The following is a 17089-nucleotide window of genomic DNA, read 5'->3' as shown; positions in this document are numbered from 1 at the left end:
CAAATCTCGAGGAATCTTGATTTAGTATTGATGAAATTTTTATCGACATTTTTGAGGTTGAATTTCGCCCGCGGATTACAAAATCAAAGACAGATAAATAATTAGACTGATCTCGTGTATTTTTTCATAAAATAATATTCACGTCCTTAAAATTATGAGAGTAAAATCAGGCGATGATTTCAACATGGCAACTGTGTATTTGACCGCCAATTTCACGAAAATTTGATTTCGTTCAAAATTTTCGGCTCTGCATGTGTGTGTGCTCTCCAGAGTGATCATTTTTCTGATTACTTTGTTAATTTATTCGAGACAAATACTGATTGGACGCACATGACAGTCTGAGATTCCATGAGTGAATCTTGTCGCAGTGCAAAAAGCAGGCCAAGCTGCACCACGGCATGTAATGCGAGGTGCTCCAAATTATCACTAATTGAATTACAGAATGCACACACCTCTTCAACCTCATCTCTCGCAAATATTTTCATTAGACGAAATAGTGCAATACTTGATTTGTTCCAATGGTTATAAACTCATTATGGTAACATAAAATCCAACTTATTTGAGAATAAAACAAAATAAAACGAGGAACCCAAACGCAGTGAGAGGTTGTACGTGTGGATATTAACAGTTGATATGAAATGTGCAGTATTTTAAGTATTTTACTGTGCATGAAGAGGTATTTAATGACTGATATTTTGACACAAAAATGTTGTGATCCGCTGTAGGAGTTCCTTTAGGTCAGAAAATTTCGACAGTCACTATGAATTTATTATAGCTGAAGATATACAAATGAAAATAAGGACTTGAAGGGATAGTTGGTAATTGGACTGCATTTTGCAATTTGGAACTATGAATTCTGGCTCTTCTGGAAAAACACTTGTGTGCATCGGGAACCGAATGGCACATACGCTGTTTTTAAACCAGGCTAGAATTAATAGTTCCAAATTGCAAAATGTAGTAAAATTTCAACTAAAATATAATTATGAGGAGAAAGGAGGGGAACAGAAAGTTTTTCTTCAGATTAAAAGACTTTGCTCCTAAGAGCAATAATTTCCTTCAACTTCTCTTGCTTTAATGAGTAACAATCCATTTCAAGGTTTACAGAAAAAAAGGTGTGCTTCCATTTTTTTTTAAAAACAGGTTAACTCAAGAAGTTTGAAGAATAATGTTATGTGTGCAAGCATAAGTATTTGGAGTGGATGCGTGTTAATAGGACGACACAGTTTCATCTACTGCAGAAAATAGCAACATTTTCTAAGTTTAGTTTCAGAACCTGACAAGATAGGACGTCATATGCACAGTAGTTCATTTTATTGATTTTTTTTTTTTTTTTTTTTCTTCTCAATCTACTTTTTGCATGGAAATGAAATTAGGGAGGTATCATAGGCACCAGGCTCCAAATCACTTCAAGACAGATCTCTTGAGAGAAAATTTTTTTCCATTAAATACTCAGCTCTAAAAAATTTGAGGGATGAGAAAACACTCATCTCGGTCAAAAATTTTCAGTGAAGGGAAAATATTTTCGGCGCACGTTATTATATTCCCAAAAAGAGCCTTGTAGCCAATGATGTGAAGCCTCTTGATTCTTTAATGGTAAACTGCTTCTTGGCCTTGACTTTGAGCACTTAAATAATCATAATATTCAAGACAGCTGTTAAAAAATTAAAAAAAAAAAAAAAAAAATTAAAATCCAACAGCTCTAATAAAAGTTCCTGGTATGAAACAGAATTAATTTTTTTCCAGATGGGGCAGTTTTTGAAGAAACCAATTAATTTTTCAATTAAAGTTGGTGTGATGCGCTTCTCAATCAATTCATTTATAGCAGTTGATAAGTTGAACTTTGGAAAATCGGATTTAATCGGACACTATCATCCATAAGATGGCATCATTCCTGAACTTGAGCACCAGATTCAAGACACAGTGCTATTTAAGTGCAATTCTCAATACTTTATTAAAATCATAGAGAAAAAAAAGGAGGTGTTTGCATCTTGAGGTCTGTTTACCCTGTGACGTAGGTCGGTCCAACCTGGCCAGCAAAATCCGGAATTCGAAGTATGAAAACCGGACCATAATGCCCCATTTTTTTGCTTGAATAAACTCATGATATGATTTCAAGCACTTTTTATAGAATGACTTTTTTCCATAAATTACACAATTTCCAAGAAAATCGTTGATAAAAGTCGTTGTGCCAACCTACGTCATCAAAAAAATTCCAAGATGCCCGAAATGCAAACGCCTCCTTTTTTTTCTCTGCGGATTAAAATATCCATCTTAATGTGTTTTTAACTTGAAATGAGATTAGTGCAAATCTGATCAACTCAGATTTTAAGAAAATTACAAATTATGATTTTTTTGGGTTTCAAGCCGAATACTTTTTGAATTACACTTATTATTAATCGACAAACTACAGGAGCACAGCATAAGTTAACCTAACTGTTCTTTAAAACAATAATAACAATGAAGAGTAGCACATAATTATCATGATAACTAGTTGCGGCAATGGTAAGGAAAAGAATGCATTCATAGCTAAGAGCTGAATTGATTTTGATATTATAGGTCAAATTGGGCTGGTAGCATCTTAACTCACAGGATCAGATTCTGGGCATTGAAAAGAAAAAATCATTTGAGTGTATGTACAAAAAAAAAGAAGTTTTAATGATCTTAGATGTTAAAATTATAAAAATAAAACAAAGTAAAAACGATTGTTTAATCTTTCGATTTCTTGTCCTTTTTAACTTCCTTTCCCTTGTTCTTGTCCCTTTGTGCTCGGAGCAATTTCTTGACTAATTTCTGTTCTTCTAACAAAAACGCTCTGACGATCCTGTAAAAAGACACATTTTTATCAGATACACTTCACGCACAATGATATGAATAAGAAATAATCCGAAGGAAAATAATAATGATGATAGATGAAGGCTAGTGATCACACAGTTGGATTTGAAATGGAGCAAAGTAAACAAAAATGCACAGAGTTCTTCAGGAAAAAAGAGGTTTACTCGAGAGAATATAATTGATTTTCTGATTTAAAAAAAAAAAAAAAAAAACCTTATATATGAAAACTCATAGCACTAATCAACCCGGACATGCTTTTTCATCCATTTCTAAGCAGCAAAATGAAGTTCACATGGAGAAAAATCTTTTAATGGTGTTTTCGTGACATATTCTGGAGTTGGCTTGTCTGCGGATTCTTCAAAATTTGAAACTGAATCCAAAGAAGGGAAAAAATTCCATTGCTCTTATCGAGGATTCTGCTCATAAGCTCGCGAGCTTACTCCTAGTTTCCAAAGAAAAAAAACACTTTGATACGTTTCTATAAGACTAAAAGTCCAAATCTGATCTACGTCATGCCTTGAGAAATTTTCAGCACACTCAAATTTCCACTCGAGTTTTACAATATAAAAAGATTCTATGATTTTCCTGAGAGAAGATGAATTACTCTACGATGGTGAAAATCTTGAGAATCACGGTTGTTTGGGTAAATCAAATTTTATGAATTCTGACTGAGTGAATGAACTTCCAAGATATGCAGGACATAACCTGCATGGACCCAAAATTCCTTCAATAAAAACTGCATGTTAGGCCAATTCAAGTTTTGCAAGTTGTAGTGTCCAATTTACTCTTCCTTGAAAATCCTTCAAGTGGTAAAAATCAAATTCTTCAAGCATCAAAAAGGTTAGAAAATAGATGACAAATTTTGCCTGATCTTAAATTTCGCAGTTCAAAATTGATTTTTTTCCTTCTACAAAGAAAAACTAACCAACAAGATCAATTGAAATATTTGGTGAATTCTCTTAATTTAGTTTACATATGAAAGTCGTACAAAATGGCAAGGGAACATTTTTAATAGTTTCCTTTGAAAAATAAACCATATTCAGGGATTATTAACTGTAGAAATTGAGACACATTCTTAGGGCATTTAATCATCAAATTTCATATCATCTAAAGTAACCGTGTAAAGTTCTACCCTCTTACATTCCATTTATATAGCATGATACAGCGTAAGTAGAGGGTGAGGATTGGGCAAAGAAGTTAGAAATTGTTGAACAGGAAAGACCAATTGTGACTTGAGGAGTCAAACTGTACAGATAATAAAAATGTTCACCACTTTCTAATTCTCCCCTTAAGAAAGGCGGGAGGCTCAATTTTGGGAACCAAAATGATCTTATGAAGCTCTTCATTCACTCAAGATTTTATGAGGTTAGATTGCAGTTGTATACTTTTGGTTGGCAGATGACTGCGCTGCCACAGACAGTAGCAACTGGCATTGACGGGAAGTGACACCTTGAGCAGAAGACATACATCAGTCAACTGCATCATCAAAAGAAACAACTGCCAACTTATTTAATAAAAGTTACATCCTTGTTAATTAAAAACTGAAAACCATTGACTTACTTTTGTGTGACACACTTATGACATAATTGACCTCCATAAGCTCTGTTGAAGGACCTCCTACGCTTGTTTATCCTTGACCTTTCGAAGGGTCTGCTAGGTGTGCATCCCTGAAGTTTAACGCGGCAGTCACCACAGGTTGGAACGGATCCCTTCTTCTTCAGGTAATGGTAAACATAGCGACCTCCGGGAGTTCGGATCCTGAAACACAAACACACAACATGAGTCTTCATCACACTAGTTTACCAGACCAGGTATCTCGGTTGAACACATTGCAGACTTCCTGTCATACTGTACTTTTAAAATGGGAAACTACTCAAAGTCAGTTCTTAAAACTTCCGTGATTTTTCTTCTTCATGCACAGAAAAGTATGAAAATTTCAAGGAATGATACTGGTCTGGTTTTCTTAAAAAATTTGAAGAGAAGATTTTGAAACACCGCAATCGAGATACGATATCTGGTAGTTTCACCGTCCATGTATTGAATGGTTAAGTGGGATTATGCCTGATTGTAGTCGGGCAAGCATAGTTTCAATAATGAAGCCACAGTGTAGGTTGCTTAGTATAGAGCTCAAGCATGTCAGATGATAAATTAGGGAAGTTGCAAACAAAAGATTCAAGCTCTGCCACAAAAAATCCATGAAAAGGCTGGATAGTGATTAAGTGAGTTTTCCCTTCATTGACCAACAGCACTGGTCTGCGATGCAAATTCACCCTGCTAGAGCTTGCGCATTTTACGTTGAGACAAACGTTAATCTCCAATTAGCTCAGAATTCGCCCCACTCTACAGGTTAATAGATCGTATTCGATACATCAAACGGCTGAGATTGTATCGATATCGATTGGTTCAAAATATAAACATAGCCTCAAAAGTAAATTCAGAAATCTGAGAGAACGGGTCTTTTGTAACAGATTTTTTATTCTTTTGCGTACCTAATGCCAATTTAAAGTGAAATTGTTAGGAATTTTCTCATTCTCAGCTTTTCCAACTTAAATCCTTACAGTTTGGTTTGAGGTTATGTGCTATTGTTTTGAACCAAACGATACATCGAACCGTTATCGAATACGGTCTATACATGTAGTGAGGTGGCACCACTGGTGAATGGTGACATAAACAATACTTTGACGTTTGTATCAACATATTTTTTTTTTTCGTAGCAAACTGTAGAGAGGCTATGAGGCTATCCACTAGTGTGTTCAGCATGATGTTAAGAGACAGGTTAGTTAATCACGGGAGTGGGGTGTAAACCCTTTGTCTCAACATATGATGCGTGAGCCCTAGGGTGCGTCAAAAAAAATGAAAGTCTGAAATGTTCCGCTCCCCAGGCGGCAATCGATGACGTTTGGTAAAAAAACATGTTTGCCAAAATTTGGGCCAATTTCAACCATTTTAAATGGTGCCAAAGGTCAATTTTGTGATGAAATTATGATATTTTGGTTTAGACCTCGATTTCGTACAAAAAACTCGATTTTACGCTGAAATCGTGCGTTTACGAGAAAAATGTCAAAGAACTCGACTTGTAGAGGATGAAATTTTACACTAGGAGCACGTCTTTGTAACCGATAAAAATCAAATTGAACTAGAAAAACTCAACTCGGTATTTATTTTTTTGGTCCTCAGAATTTCCGAGGTCTTACAAAGTAGAGGTTTAAAAGACTCATTTTTCACGAAAATAAGTCGAAAGAGGGTATAAATGAACTGTAGGCAAGTGTTAAGGATGCAAATGTCATCAGAACTTCCTCAGTTTCAAAAAAGTTCCAACTATTTTGCACAATCCTCCAAAAAGTGTACGGCTCGAGAAGCAGGATCGTGCCAGGGGATGTAAGGGGAAAGTGCGGTTTGACCGGGAAAAATTGCGTAACAAACTTTCCCTATGTAATCGTCATCGGTAGGTCCCCCTAAACAACTTCCTTCCTAAAAGTTAAAAATGGCCCGACCCCGGAATACCCCTCAAAAAAGTTAAAATTGAAAATGGCGGCCGTAATAAGAGGGTCCGGGAAATCGGTATTTTAAAATGCTCATTTTGTCTCATCCTGTGAGGTATCGTTTCCTATGTAATTTTGGTCGTAGATTTCATAAATGAATTCCGCAAGGCCCCTTCTGAGCTTAAGTTTCTCTCGGTAGTCGTATGTTTCCTTTAATTTCCTTTATTAAATATATTTATAACATCAAATTTAAGTTTCTTGGCCATAAATACATGAAAATATAGACACTTCACTTTTCTTGTTCCTTCGGTGAATATTTAAAAAAATGCAACCTCCTGCCTTTCACATTTGGCCGCCATCTTCGATTTGGAGCGCCTCCTTTGGCCGGAGGGCCTTGTGGAATTCATTTATGAAATCTACGACCAAAATTACATAGGAAACGATACCTCACAGGATGAGACAAAATGAGCATTTTAAAATACCGATTTCCCGGACCCTCTTATTACGGCCGCCATTTTCAATTTTAACTTTTTTGAGGGGTATTCCGGGGTCGGGCCATTTTTAACTTTTAGGAAGGAAGTTGTTTAGGGGGACCTACCGATGACGATTACATAGGGAAAGTTTGTTACGCAATTTTTCCCGGTCAAACCGCACTTTCCCCTTACATCCCCTGGCACGATCCTGCTTCTCGAGCCGTACACTTTTTGGAGGATTGTGCAAAATAGTTGGAACTTTTTTGAAACTGAGGAAGTTCTGATGACATTTGCATCCTTAACACTTGCCTACAGTTCATTTATACCCTCTTTCGACTTATTTTCGTGAAAAATGAGTCTTTTAAACCTCTACTTTGTAAGACCTCGGAAATTCTGAGGACCAAAAAAATAAATACCGAGTTGAGTTTTTCTAGTTCAATTTGATTTTTATCGGTTACAAAGACGTGCTCCTAGTGTAAAATTTCATCCTCTACAAGTCGAGTTCTTTGACATTTTTCTCGTAAACGCACGATTTCAGCGTAAAATCGAGTTTTTTGTACGAAATCGAGGTCTAAACCAAAATATCATAATTTCATCACAAAATTGACCTTTGGCACCATTTAAAATGGTTGAAATTGGCCCAAATTTTGGCAAACATGTTTTTTTACCAAACGTCATCGATTGCCGCCTGGGGAGCGGAACATTTCAGACTTTCATTTTTTTTGACGCACCCTAGTGAGCCCTACACGAATGATGACTGCGCATACATGGTTCTCCACATGAGAAGCGACTCTTCCAAACTTTAGGGAGCTTATACTTACCATTAATGCTTAATCAAAATGGGAGCGGGGCAGACCCTGGGTCGGAAAAATTAGGTAGACATGATTTACAATTGAGTAAAGTTCAGTCGGAAGTGGCCGTTGACAGTGCAACGGGTGAGAAAAGATAGGTTATGTTCCTGACAAATTTCACTCGATACTTCGGAGACTTCGGAGCGCATGCGACGGGGTTGCGATAAGAGAAAATTTTAAGACGACAATTGACTTTGAATTACTTACACTTTCCGTTTGTTGCTGTTTGTGTTGTAGGAGAGCCGTCTCCGCAAAACGACACGCTGGACCATCTTGACAGGGATATGCAGTCACGTCTCTGAAAAGATCAAACGAACAGGAATTAGATTTATCGATGAGAAAACAATATCGGGTAAAAATTAAAACCAGAAAAAAAGTGAAAAACTTTATAATGATACGGATTCGGAAGGATAAGTAAATGAAATTTGTTCACCTCAGCGACTGTCCACGATTTCCGATGAACGCTTGGAAAAGATGTAAACAAGCAAGATGGCGGATAAAGCAAATCGACTCAGTGATGCCTTTCATGCAATATCACATGGAACTAAACGTCCCGATATTTTTCCGACTTTACTGTGTGTCTTTTTGAATTTATATCAATATGAGCGTTTACAAAGTACTTAACTTATTTAAAATCGGTTATGAAAAAATTTTGGAGCATGATACACACGGTAAAGTAGTAAAATAAAAAAGAAGCCCATGGACACAACAATTTTGTCACGGGAAGTTGGTGTTTCCGGAATAGCGGGATTGGTAAGTAATCATTAGGAATACGAATTTGCGCGGGTGATTTTGAATTGACGGCAGGAAGAACACGGCGCGCAACCATGTATCTCCGTTTGCGACATTGTAAGGCTACCTATCAAACTAGTTAACGTAATATCTTGAAAAACTTTCTTGATTTCTCCTCTTTGTCAACAGACTATTCTGCATAAATTTTAATTAATAAAGTAAAAAGTTTGGTTTTTCTTGAAAAAAATTAAAATAGGAGCGAAATCTTTGAAACGTCGCAATGGATATACTTGGTTTCGCAATTTGGCCATCTGCTCATCTTTGGAATAAAATAAGGAGTGGAGCTGTTTTCTATGATTGACAAATATTTGACTCATAGGGGATTATGTTACGTCCTTTTTGAGGAACAAACATTTCTACTGTTTCACAGTCTACATCTACTTACATAGTGACATCCCACAAAATAGACGCCAAGTAAATTTCTTTAAAATTAATTTTAAGTTTTAAAGCAGAGCGCTCTCAACGAGCAACATACGAATTCCATCATAACGTTAGGATGCAACTTTTCGGGCTCCACGGATGTCCGTGTTGCAGACGCACGAAAGTGAAGGCGTTTTAAGTTTCCAAGCACTAGCAGCCAGGGTGGAAGCGGAGAGTAATGGGAGGATCCAAAGGACAGAGCGCTTTCGTTTCTTCGTTTATACTTCAAAAACATCTGTTTGGCACGAATAGTCCTTCTACAAATCATGCTCATCACATCGTGATATCAAGTCATGCACAAAATATACTCACATCCGACGCCTGTGTGCAACTATTCGTGCCTAAAATATGCCTTTGTAGTATAGACGAAGAATGTACGGCACTCGGTCATTTCGGATCCTCGCAGTACAGCCTGCCGCATGCTATGCCGCAATCCCGTGGATGAAGCGGTATGTTCATGAAGTGTCAAAACGCCTTCAATACCGGGTGTATACAGTACGAACATCCGTGAAGCCCGAATAGTTGCATCCAACCCCGTGGATGAAGCGGTATGTTTATGAAATGTCAAAACGCCTTCAATACCGGGTGTATACAACACGGACATCCGTGGAGCCCGAATAGTTGCATCCAGGCGTTATATTGAAATCCCTTAAGTGTTCGTCGTATGCTGTACACGTTTCTCTCACACTTACACTCAATTTCAGCATTGCATGCTGTCTACTGATGGATTACATTACATTATATAATTACATTACTTTTACATTACATTATATTACATTACATGGCCATAGAGTACACAGAGTCGTAATCCAAGTGGGGGAGCTTGCCCCACTTTTAAGCATTTGCCAGGCCCCGAATTCCGAGATTCCTGTGCGGCGCCGGGTCCCTTTTTCGATACATAATCGATTGTTTGCGATACACGCGGACCCGGCCATATTCCACACCGTCATTTTGGATCGAATATGTATCGAAAAAGTGACCCGCACACCGGGCTCGGAACGCGTCGAGCAGAACACGGCGCCAGCTCTCCCACTTACATTACGACTCTATGTACTGATTCTACTACTACTGTACTAATTCTTTGACTATTTTGTACGCATGGAAATCTAAAATATCTAAAAATGTAAAAGAAAAATGTGCATAAATATCGTCAAAAATACTTGTCTTATCAAGGGAAATTTGGCAACTCTCGAATGTTCATACGGCGCTTTTCCTTAGCGGGGCAGAATACTGCCCTGCCAAGGAAGATCGTCGTATATGATCCAGTAGGTGGAGTCATATTTCTCTCGATAGAAAATCGAGTTTATCGGAGAATTTGTGAATATTTTTTCCCGAATTTTTCATTTTTTTTTTGCTGAGCATTTTAATTAGAAATGTCTTGAAATTTCAAGAGAAAATATGCACAACTTTCCTCCAAAATGCATCATTTATCAGGGGAAACTTAGCAACTCTCGAATGCTCATACGGCGTTGCGTGCTTCCTTGGCATGGCAGTATTTTCGTCGTTCAAGGCTCAAGGGCCATCGAGCGACTCCGTTAAGCAGGTTTTTAGTTTAAGAATGCATCTCACAAGAGCACTGGTCCACTGACTGCTGCCGGTATACACGATAAAAAATGTTGGTTGTAGATAAGAGATGCAACTCAGGACATTTAGATAAATCCGTGCCATGAAGCGTCGATCTCCCTCGCACTGGTTATGGACTCCTTATCTTCGGTGTCACATGTAAAAAAATCGATCAACTTATTTTTTGGTCACAGCATGGTGGAATAATGCTGAGGCCACACTATTTTGAAGGGAAACCGAAGAAAAAAGCCCCGAAACAAGAATTTAAGTTTAAAATGAACTCTGATGGTCGTTTTGGTAGAAGCCTTGAGTATGGGGTCTTCAGCTCGGGCATGCACTAATATAAGCTGAGGCACGCCTGCGTTGAGCAATCTTATCCCTCAATCTTCCCTAAGTCGAATTTGTGTACATTTTTAATTATTGCGGGATTGATTTGGGCGCCCTGAAAGAATTGGAAAGGGACAAGTATTGACGACATCCTAAAACATAAAGAGGGGCGATCCATTGCAGAAACCCCTAAAATGTTCATAAACTTAGCGGACTTGCTTCCCTAGGCACACCATATAGCTGCGACCGTTATAGTTCCAAAAGTTGTCTGACCTCAGAATTGTTTATGATTTGAATTTTTATCAGGTACCTCGCCAAAAAACTTTTTAGACCCAGGGAAAAGTCGGAGATTTGTATTAGTCAAAAATATCCGAACAGTCAAAGAAGTTTTGAATTCAAAAAACCTGTCCCTCTGCAAACTGCGATATAATCATGATAGTCATGACTCCGCTTGTTATTGCCGGTAAACGGTCCCACAAATTGCACTGTTTGGCAATGCCGCCACATGCAGAGGACAGTAAGTAATTAAAATAAGATACGATTTTTATATTTTTCCAAGTAAATTTAATGAGAATATTCAGAGGATGGTGAACGGTGTGAATATGATTGGCGATAGAGTCAGGCGGGTCATGGCCAATGAGAAGTCTCCGATTGTCCGTTTGATTAATATTTATCATTAATTTACTTATTTCTTTTCTTAATTTGATTGAATACTTATACCGCCTTATCTTCGTGCAGTGACAAATGACTGCAATAAGAGACACATATTATTATCACAAGCGGAAATAATGGGGATGTTGCATGTGTGAGGAATTTGCGATTTGACTGTTGATTTTTATGTAAAAGTTCGCGAGAAACACGATGGTGCCACTGGTTTTCTCTGAAATCAACTCCCAAGCTGAAAAAAAGCTCTCCGGTTGAGGCCAAAATAGAGGGGAGTTCCCACGCTATCCTGAGAGTCCACCTCTACATCAAGACAAACTCTCCATGCAAAGATAGGGAGCAAATACATTGACAGGGCTGCCACCTTATTTGGGGACTCTAAAAGTGAAATCATGGCAACCTTCAATGTATTTGCACCCTATCTTTGCATGGAGAGTTCGTCTTGAATTCTTGATGTAGAGGTGGACTCTCAGGATAGCGTGGGATATCCCCTCCATTTTGGCCTCAACTTGAGAGCTTTTTTTGAGCTTGGAAGTTGATTTCAGAGAAAACCAGTGGCACCATCCTGTTTCTTGCGAACTTTTACATAAGAATCAACAGTCAAATCGTAAATTTCTCACACATGCAACATCGCCATTGAAGGCGCTCTGGCTTTTTAATGGCTAGGTCTGGATGCAACTTTTCGTGTTCTCAAGATGTCCGTGTTGCATACACAAAATATTGCAGGCGCTCTGAGTTTCTTAGGCACAGCGTATGGTTGCGGTTGTTTGTTCTCAATGGTGTTCTACCTTGCATTTAAGATCGTGTTTACCATGAAACCCTCAGAATTCGGATGAGCCGTGTTTGCATCATGGCTGTATTGCCAAATTGTGTAGATTTTTCAACGTGTGATACCGTCTTGCGATGCCTTCGTGGTATAATGTTTGCGATTCGCAAATCACTACCGATAACATTTCCAGTCAGGGTATAGTGCAGACTTAGCACTGCTCTCCCATCCTGTTACTTACAGCATTTTTCGGGCCACATTTTTAGTGATTTTCCTCTTGATTTTCGGATGACTCCTTCGTTGTATCAACAAAAAAATGTTATGTCACCGGAATGGATTCTTACAGATCGACCTTCAATTATTCAATCACACTCATGCCCACTGATGTGGTCATTATTCTATTAAAAAGATATACGCCTGTTTTATCGGTGCGGTAAAGATTAGACCCTTTACGCGGGCGACTTAATAATACTTGAATATTGAATGAATAAAAAAAATTAATTAGTATTACATTTAAAAAAATTAAATTATAAAAATAAATTTAAAAATATTTAAAATTAAATATGAATTAATTTGTATTCAGTACGAGTCGAATAGATTCCAAAATATTTAAATATACTTAACGAGTCCAATATGGTGAATTATGGAAAAATCAAGTGTAGCTGATGGAAAACTAGACAAGGTTCTAACTCGGCACTTCAGTTAATATTTTCCCATTAATATTTTACGTAAAATACAAACATACATTGAACATGTCGGAATTCAACCTTAGAATGAATAATATGCAATTTTTTGTAATATATTATTAGACCGTATTCGATAACGGTTCGGTGTATAGTTTGGTTCAAAACAATAGAACATGACCTCAAACCAAACAGTAAGGTTTTAAGTTGGAAAAGCTGAAAACGAAAAATGTCCTGACAATTTCACTTTGCATTGGCATTTGGTAGTCAAAAAATTAAAAAAATCTGTTACAAAAGACCCGTTCTCTCAGATTTCTGAATTTACTTTTGAGGCTATGTTTATGTTTTGAACCAATCTATATCGATACAATCTCACCCGTTGGATGTATCAAATACGATTTATAGTTTTACATCATTTGCCATCTATGAATGCCGATGTAAAAAGATCAGATGATCAGACAAAGTTAAGCAATTTCTAATCTAAGGAAATATATTGCAACTTCTTTCAATTTTATAATAAGAAACTTTCAATAAGAGGACAGCGCCCCTTCAATTCGTACATGGGCAACATGTACACACAACACTTCAACGCGGTAACATTAATTTTACCTACCACGCAGGTAATCGCAGTTTATTGCAAGCTGTGCTGCTTACATTTAGAATCCATCGACCTGCTGAAAAACACAATTTTTTTCATTCATTTTTCAGCCTCGAACACATCCTTGTGTACGTTAGATTAACGGATGGTAACACAAGAAGTACCCCTCAAGGTAGTCTCACCAATTGTTTTATTTTATTTTCATTTTAGTACACGAGAGCCGCAAGGGTATGGTATACGTCAAGCTACACTGCCTTGCTAAGGGAAAACGCAGTATGAACCTGATGGCGTTGCCAAATTTTCTTGGATAAAACATGAATTTCCTGGTAAACTTACGAATATTTTTCTTCCAATTTTTCAGATAATTTTTTTTTTTCGATTTGATCTACAATATCTGAAAATTTAAAGGAAAATTATTCATAACTTTTCTCAAAAATAAACATTTTATCAGAAGAAGTTTGGCAACTCTTGAATGTTCATACGGCGTTTTTCCTTAGCACGGCAGAACAGACAGCACGGAAAAGAAAATTTTACATTTCAGTCAAGCATCTATTCTATCTTATTATATCTTTCGCCGGTACAGCTTTACCCGGGCCATACATATGGAGTTACATTGAACTAGTTCATGATCAAATCTGTATTTGGTACCAATGCGTAAAGTCGGTTTTAGGGATATCAGAAGGATCAATCCTGAATCACCTTGGATAACAAGCATGACATAACTCAGACATCATTATACGGTCACTGACATTGAATGCGTGGATATGAGTGGTAGTTGTCTCGGTCGGAAAAGGCATCTGAGAATCAAAAATGAGATAATTATGATCATTAAGAGCTCCGGCAACACCGCTTGGATATGGGAGGGATGCCGCATCGAGGAAGCGGGGATGGAGAGGGGGGTTGATTTTGGGACGATGGATGCGCCCAATGATCGATCAATTGATTCTCGTTCTTCACGATATTACCAGTTAATTTTCCGTTCTCAACCGTCGGATTTGCGGATACCACTTCTTGCCTAGTAAGTGTAATTTCTCCTGAGAAAATTTTTTCATCATTGTATCGTCTAATTGCCGTGAACTATCTTTTTTTCTTTTTTTTGAAAATTTTCAAATCATTAAACTTACACCTCCACAACAGCTTTGAATGTTTATTAAATAAAAAAAGTGCCGATCAAGTGCTTAATCGTTGGTGCTTCTCACACAAATTTTTTATCTCTAATTCGTGCTGAAAATGTATCTCTAGACATACGGTAAGAGGATTTTTTTTTTATTTTATTCCTATTGGTCGACAATTGCGATTTTTCTCTATTCAGAATACCACAACCTTGAAAATTGAATCATCGCCTAAAAGGACATCGTAGGTTTTTATCCGGTATGTTTGTTCCCTTTGAATATGTTGAAATTGAAGGCGTACCTTAGGCCTTGCTCACACGAGCGCGGTTCGCGGAACTTAGTTCGAGGAACTTGTTCCCGGAACAAGTCAGCTGAGCTAAAACTTATTCCTCCAAAACCCGGAACTTCCCCCGTACTCCGAGCTTCTACATATGTTTCTTTTGATGTGAATTTGTTTGTTTTTGTTTATTACCTCCTTTACATGTCTTGACATTTATTTTTGTTACTTTGGCGGCCGTAATAATCTTTTATTTTACGATAATTATATACTTTAATTGAGGTTCCGGTTCCAGTTCGGACGAACTCGTGTGGACAGCATGCCTCGTTTTAAGGAATAAGTTCCGGGAACTGAGCAGTTCGTCGAATAAGTTCCTCGAACCGCGCTCGTGTGGACAGGGCCTTAAGTCGATGATACCTCCCAATAAGTTTAAGCATTCTTCATTGGCTCTATCAAAGTTGATGGAGCAAGATGTATGTGTGGTTTTTGAAAAGATACGTATTCATTCGCGCTGCCACACTGAAAAAATGAGTCCGGCGTTGGAATCGAGTCTGTCTCTGGTAATAAATTGGCGATAAGAGCTGCGTTTCAAAATACCATAGGAATTCTTATAGCCGGCTAAAGAAGGCAATATAAAATCATACAGCTGGCTGTAGAAAGCGAAGCAAATCATATAGCCGGGCTATACGAAGCGATAAAAAAGTATACAGCCGGGCTGTAGTTCCTATCGCCGGGCTTTACACTTCATCGCTATCGGCTATAAAAGGCTGTAAGAAACTGTGTAGAAATTCGTGTGCTTTGGAAGTCATTAAGTTTGATACGGAACCACCATAATATTTACAGAACACACATTATATTTTCCTTTAATACATATTTTTTTTTCATCAATTTAAATGAGAAAAATCCTTACAGGATGTGCAAACATTTCAAAATCATAAGTTGAAAAACGCTGACTCCGCGAGATTATATATTGGAGCCTAACACAGAGCGGAGCGGCGTGCTGCCCGAGTTAAGCGCGCACTAGCGCCTACAAACCTAACCGGGATACTTCACGCATTGCGCAATGCTTGAAGTATCCCTGTTAGGTTTGTAGGCGCTAATGCGCTTTTCGCGCTGGCTACCCGCCCGCCGCGCCGCGCCGCAGCGTACCACGGCGCTTGAAACAACTATTTCACATCAGAGGTATTGCGCAGTATCATACGAATTTAAAGGCGCTCCAACATATTAGGAATGGCAGGCATCCTTCAAAAGTACGCAGCTTTCCGCGCAAAATAAATCAAGATACTACGGCCCAAAAATAGAGCGGTAGTCAAAAAACTCAATATGTCCTTAGCATCCGTAATTAGTAACATTTAGCATACACTTTATCGACTGGCTGTTGCTTAATCGCCATCGGCTATAAAATGCTATAAGAAATTGTGCATCCGGCTAGGGAAGCTATTGAAAATCTTACAGCCGGCTTTAGGTCTATGATATTTTGGAACACAGATTCTACTGCCAATTTTTACCAGGGAACCACCTGCTAGGACCGATAGGATCCCTCCGTATCCCTTTTGTCTTCTTCGCCTTTACCTGTGTCTATGAATTTCAATAATCAGGCTCCTGATGCTCGTCTAACGGTATGTTTGGGTATGCTCCAGAGCGATGTCGCAACAACAAGGTGGAGGAAGAGGGCGGGCGAGAGCGACCTCTCGCGGTAGAGCACCCAACCAACCAGCGACCCAAGGCCGAGGCGGTGATCCCCGCAGACCCGAAGCGGAGCGGCGACCAGGGCAATCAGCAGCTCCAACACCCCAGCCAGGACCCAGCGCCCAATCCCAACAGGTATTTTCCCTACTCCATGTGTACGTATTTAAGCTAAAAGGAGCTAGAGAAGTGTGGAAAAGGGGTCGTTCAAGTGTAACATAAGGCATTTTTACCAACTTTTTGACCCCCCCCCCCAATTTTTTCAGAAAAAAAAAAAAAAAAAAACGGAGTAAGCCTGGTAAAACAGCTGGAATAAACTGAAGGCTTTTGGCTGATTTCCTGTCACGGCTTATTCAACAGGACCATTTTTCATCAGACATGGTTTCTTTTTCTAACCACCATACTTCTATGCAATTTACATTATTAACAAGGTGTTACAATAGTATTGAGTCCACACTATTTTGCAGGGAAAACAAGGCCAAAAAAGTTTGAAAATTCGATTAGAGTCAAAACTTTTGACTTCTGATGGGGTTCAAAAATGTCAATTAGATTCAAAAACTTTGA

The 17089-nt window shown here is 38.2% G+C and overlaps 2 protein-coding genes across 3 annotated transcripts in view; one reads left to right on the top strand and one right to left on the bottom strand.

The window, feature by feature from the left end:
* Positions 1 to 2628: 2628 nt before the first annotated feature.
* On the bottom strand, positions 2629 to 8208 carry LOC109035376 (large ribosomal subunit protein eL34). The gene is made up of 4 exons (XM_019048984.2): positions 8072 to 8208; positions 7846 to 7936; positions 4393 to 4590; positions 2629 to 2821 (listed from the first exon to the last, which is right to left on the bottom strand). Exons 2-4 carry the CDS (start codon positions 7908 to 7910, stop codon positions 2707 to 2709), a joined length of 378 nt encoding a protein of 125 aa, XP_018904529.1. The 5' UTR covers positions 7911 to 7936; positions 8072 to 8208; the 3' UTR covers positions 2629 to 2706.
* A 6119-nt stretch (positions 8209 to 14327) lies between these two features.
* Positions 14328 to 17089, top strand: part of LOC109035364 (piwi-like protein Siwi) — a 53455-nt gene continuing 50693 nt past the window's right edge. The window contains exons 1-2 of one of the 2 annotated variants that reach the window (XM_019048964.2): positions 14328 to 14468; positions 16480 to 16663. In XM_019048964.2, coding sequence (XP_018904509.2) covers positions 16484 to 16663 — 180 coding nt within the window. In that variant the 5' untranslated portion in view covers positions 14328 to 14468; positions 16480 to 16483. Of the gene's footprint in view, positions 14469 to 14521; positions 14700 to 16479; positions 16664 to 17089 lie in introns of those variants that run through there. The other variant, XM_019048965.2, reaches the window with a different exon arrangement.

The sequence above is a fragment of the Bemisia tabaci genome, chromosome 7 (genome assembly GCF_918797505.1).
Source record: "Bemisia tabaci chromosome 7, PGI_BMITA_v3".
Classification (NCBI taxonomy): Eukaryota; Metazoa; Arthropoda; class Insecta; order Hemiptera; family Aleyrodidae; genus Bemisia; species Bemisia tabaci.
Note: the sequence above shows the minus strand (reverse complement) of the source record. Positions and strands in the feature narration are given on the sequence as shown.

Coding starts and splice junctions, on each gene's coding strand:
- LOC109035376 (XM_019048984.2), bottom strand. CDS start 7,910: ATGGTCCAGCGTGTCGTTTTGCGGAGACGGCTCTCCTACAACACAAAC. Junction 4,591..7,845: donor AACAGCAACAAACGGAAAGT/GTAAGTAATTCA, acceptor TTTGTGTTTCAG/GATCCGAACTCCCGGAGGTC. Junction 2,822..4,392: donor CATAAGTGTGTCACACAAAA/GTAAGTCAATGG, acceptor GTCTTTTTACAG/GATCGTCAGAGCGTTTTTGT.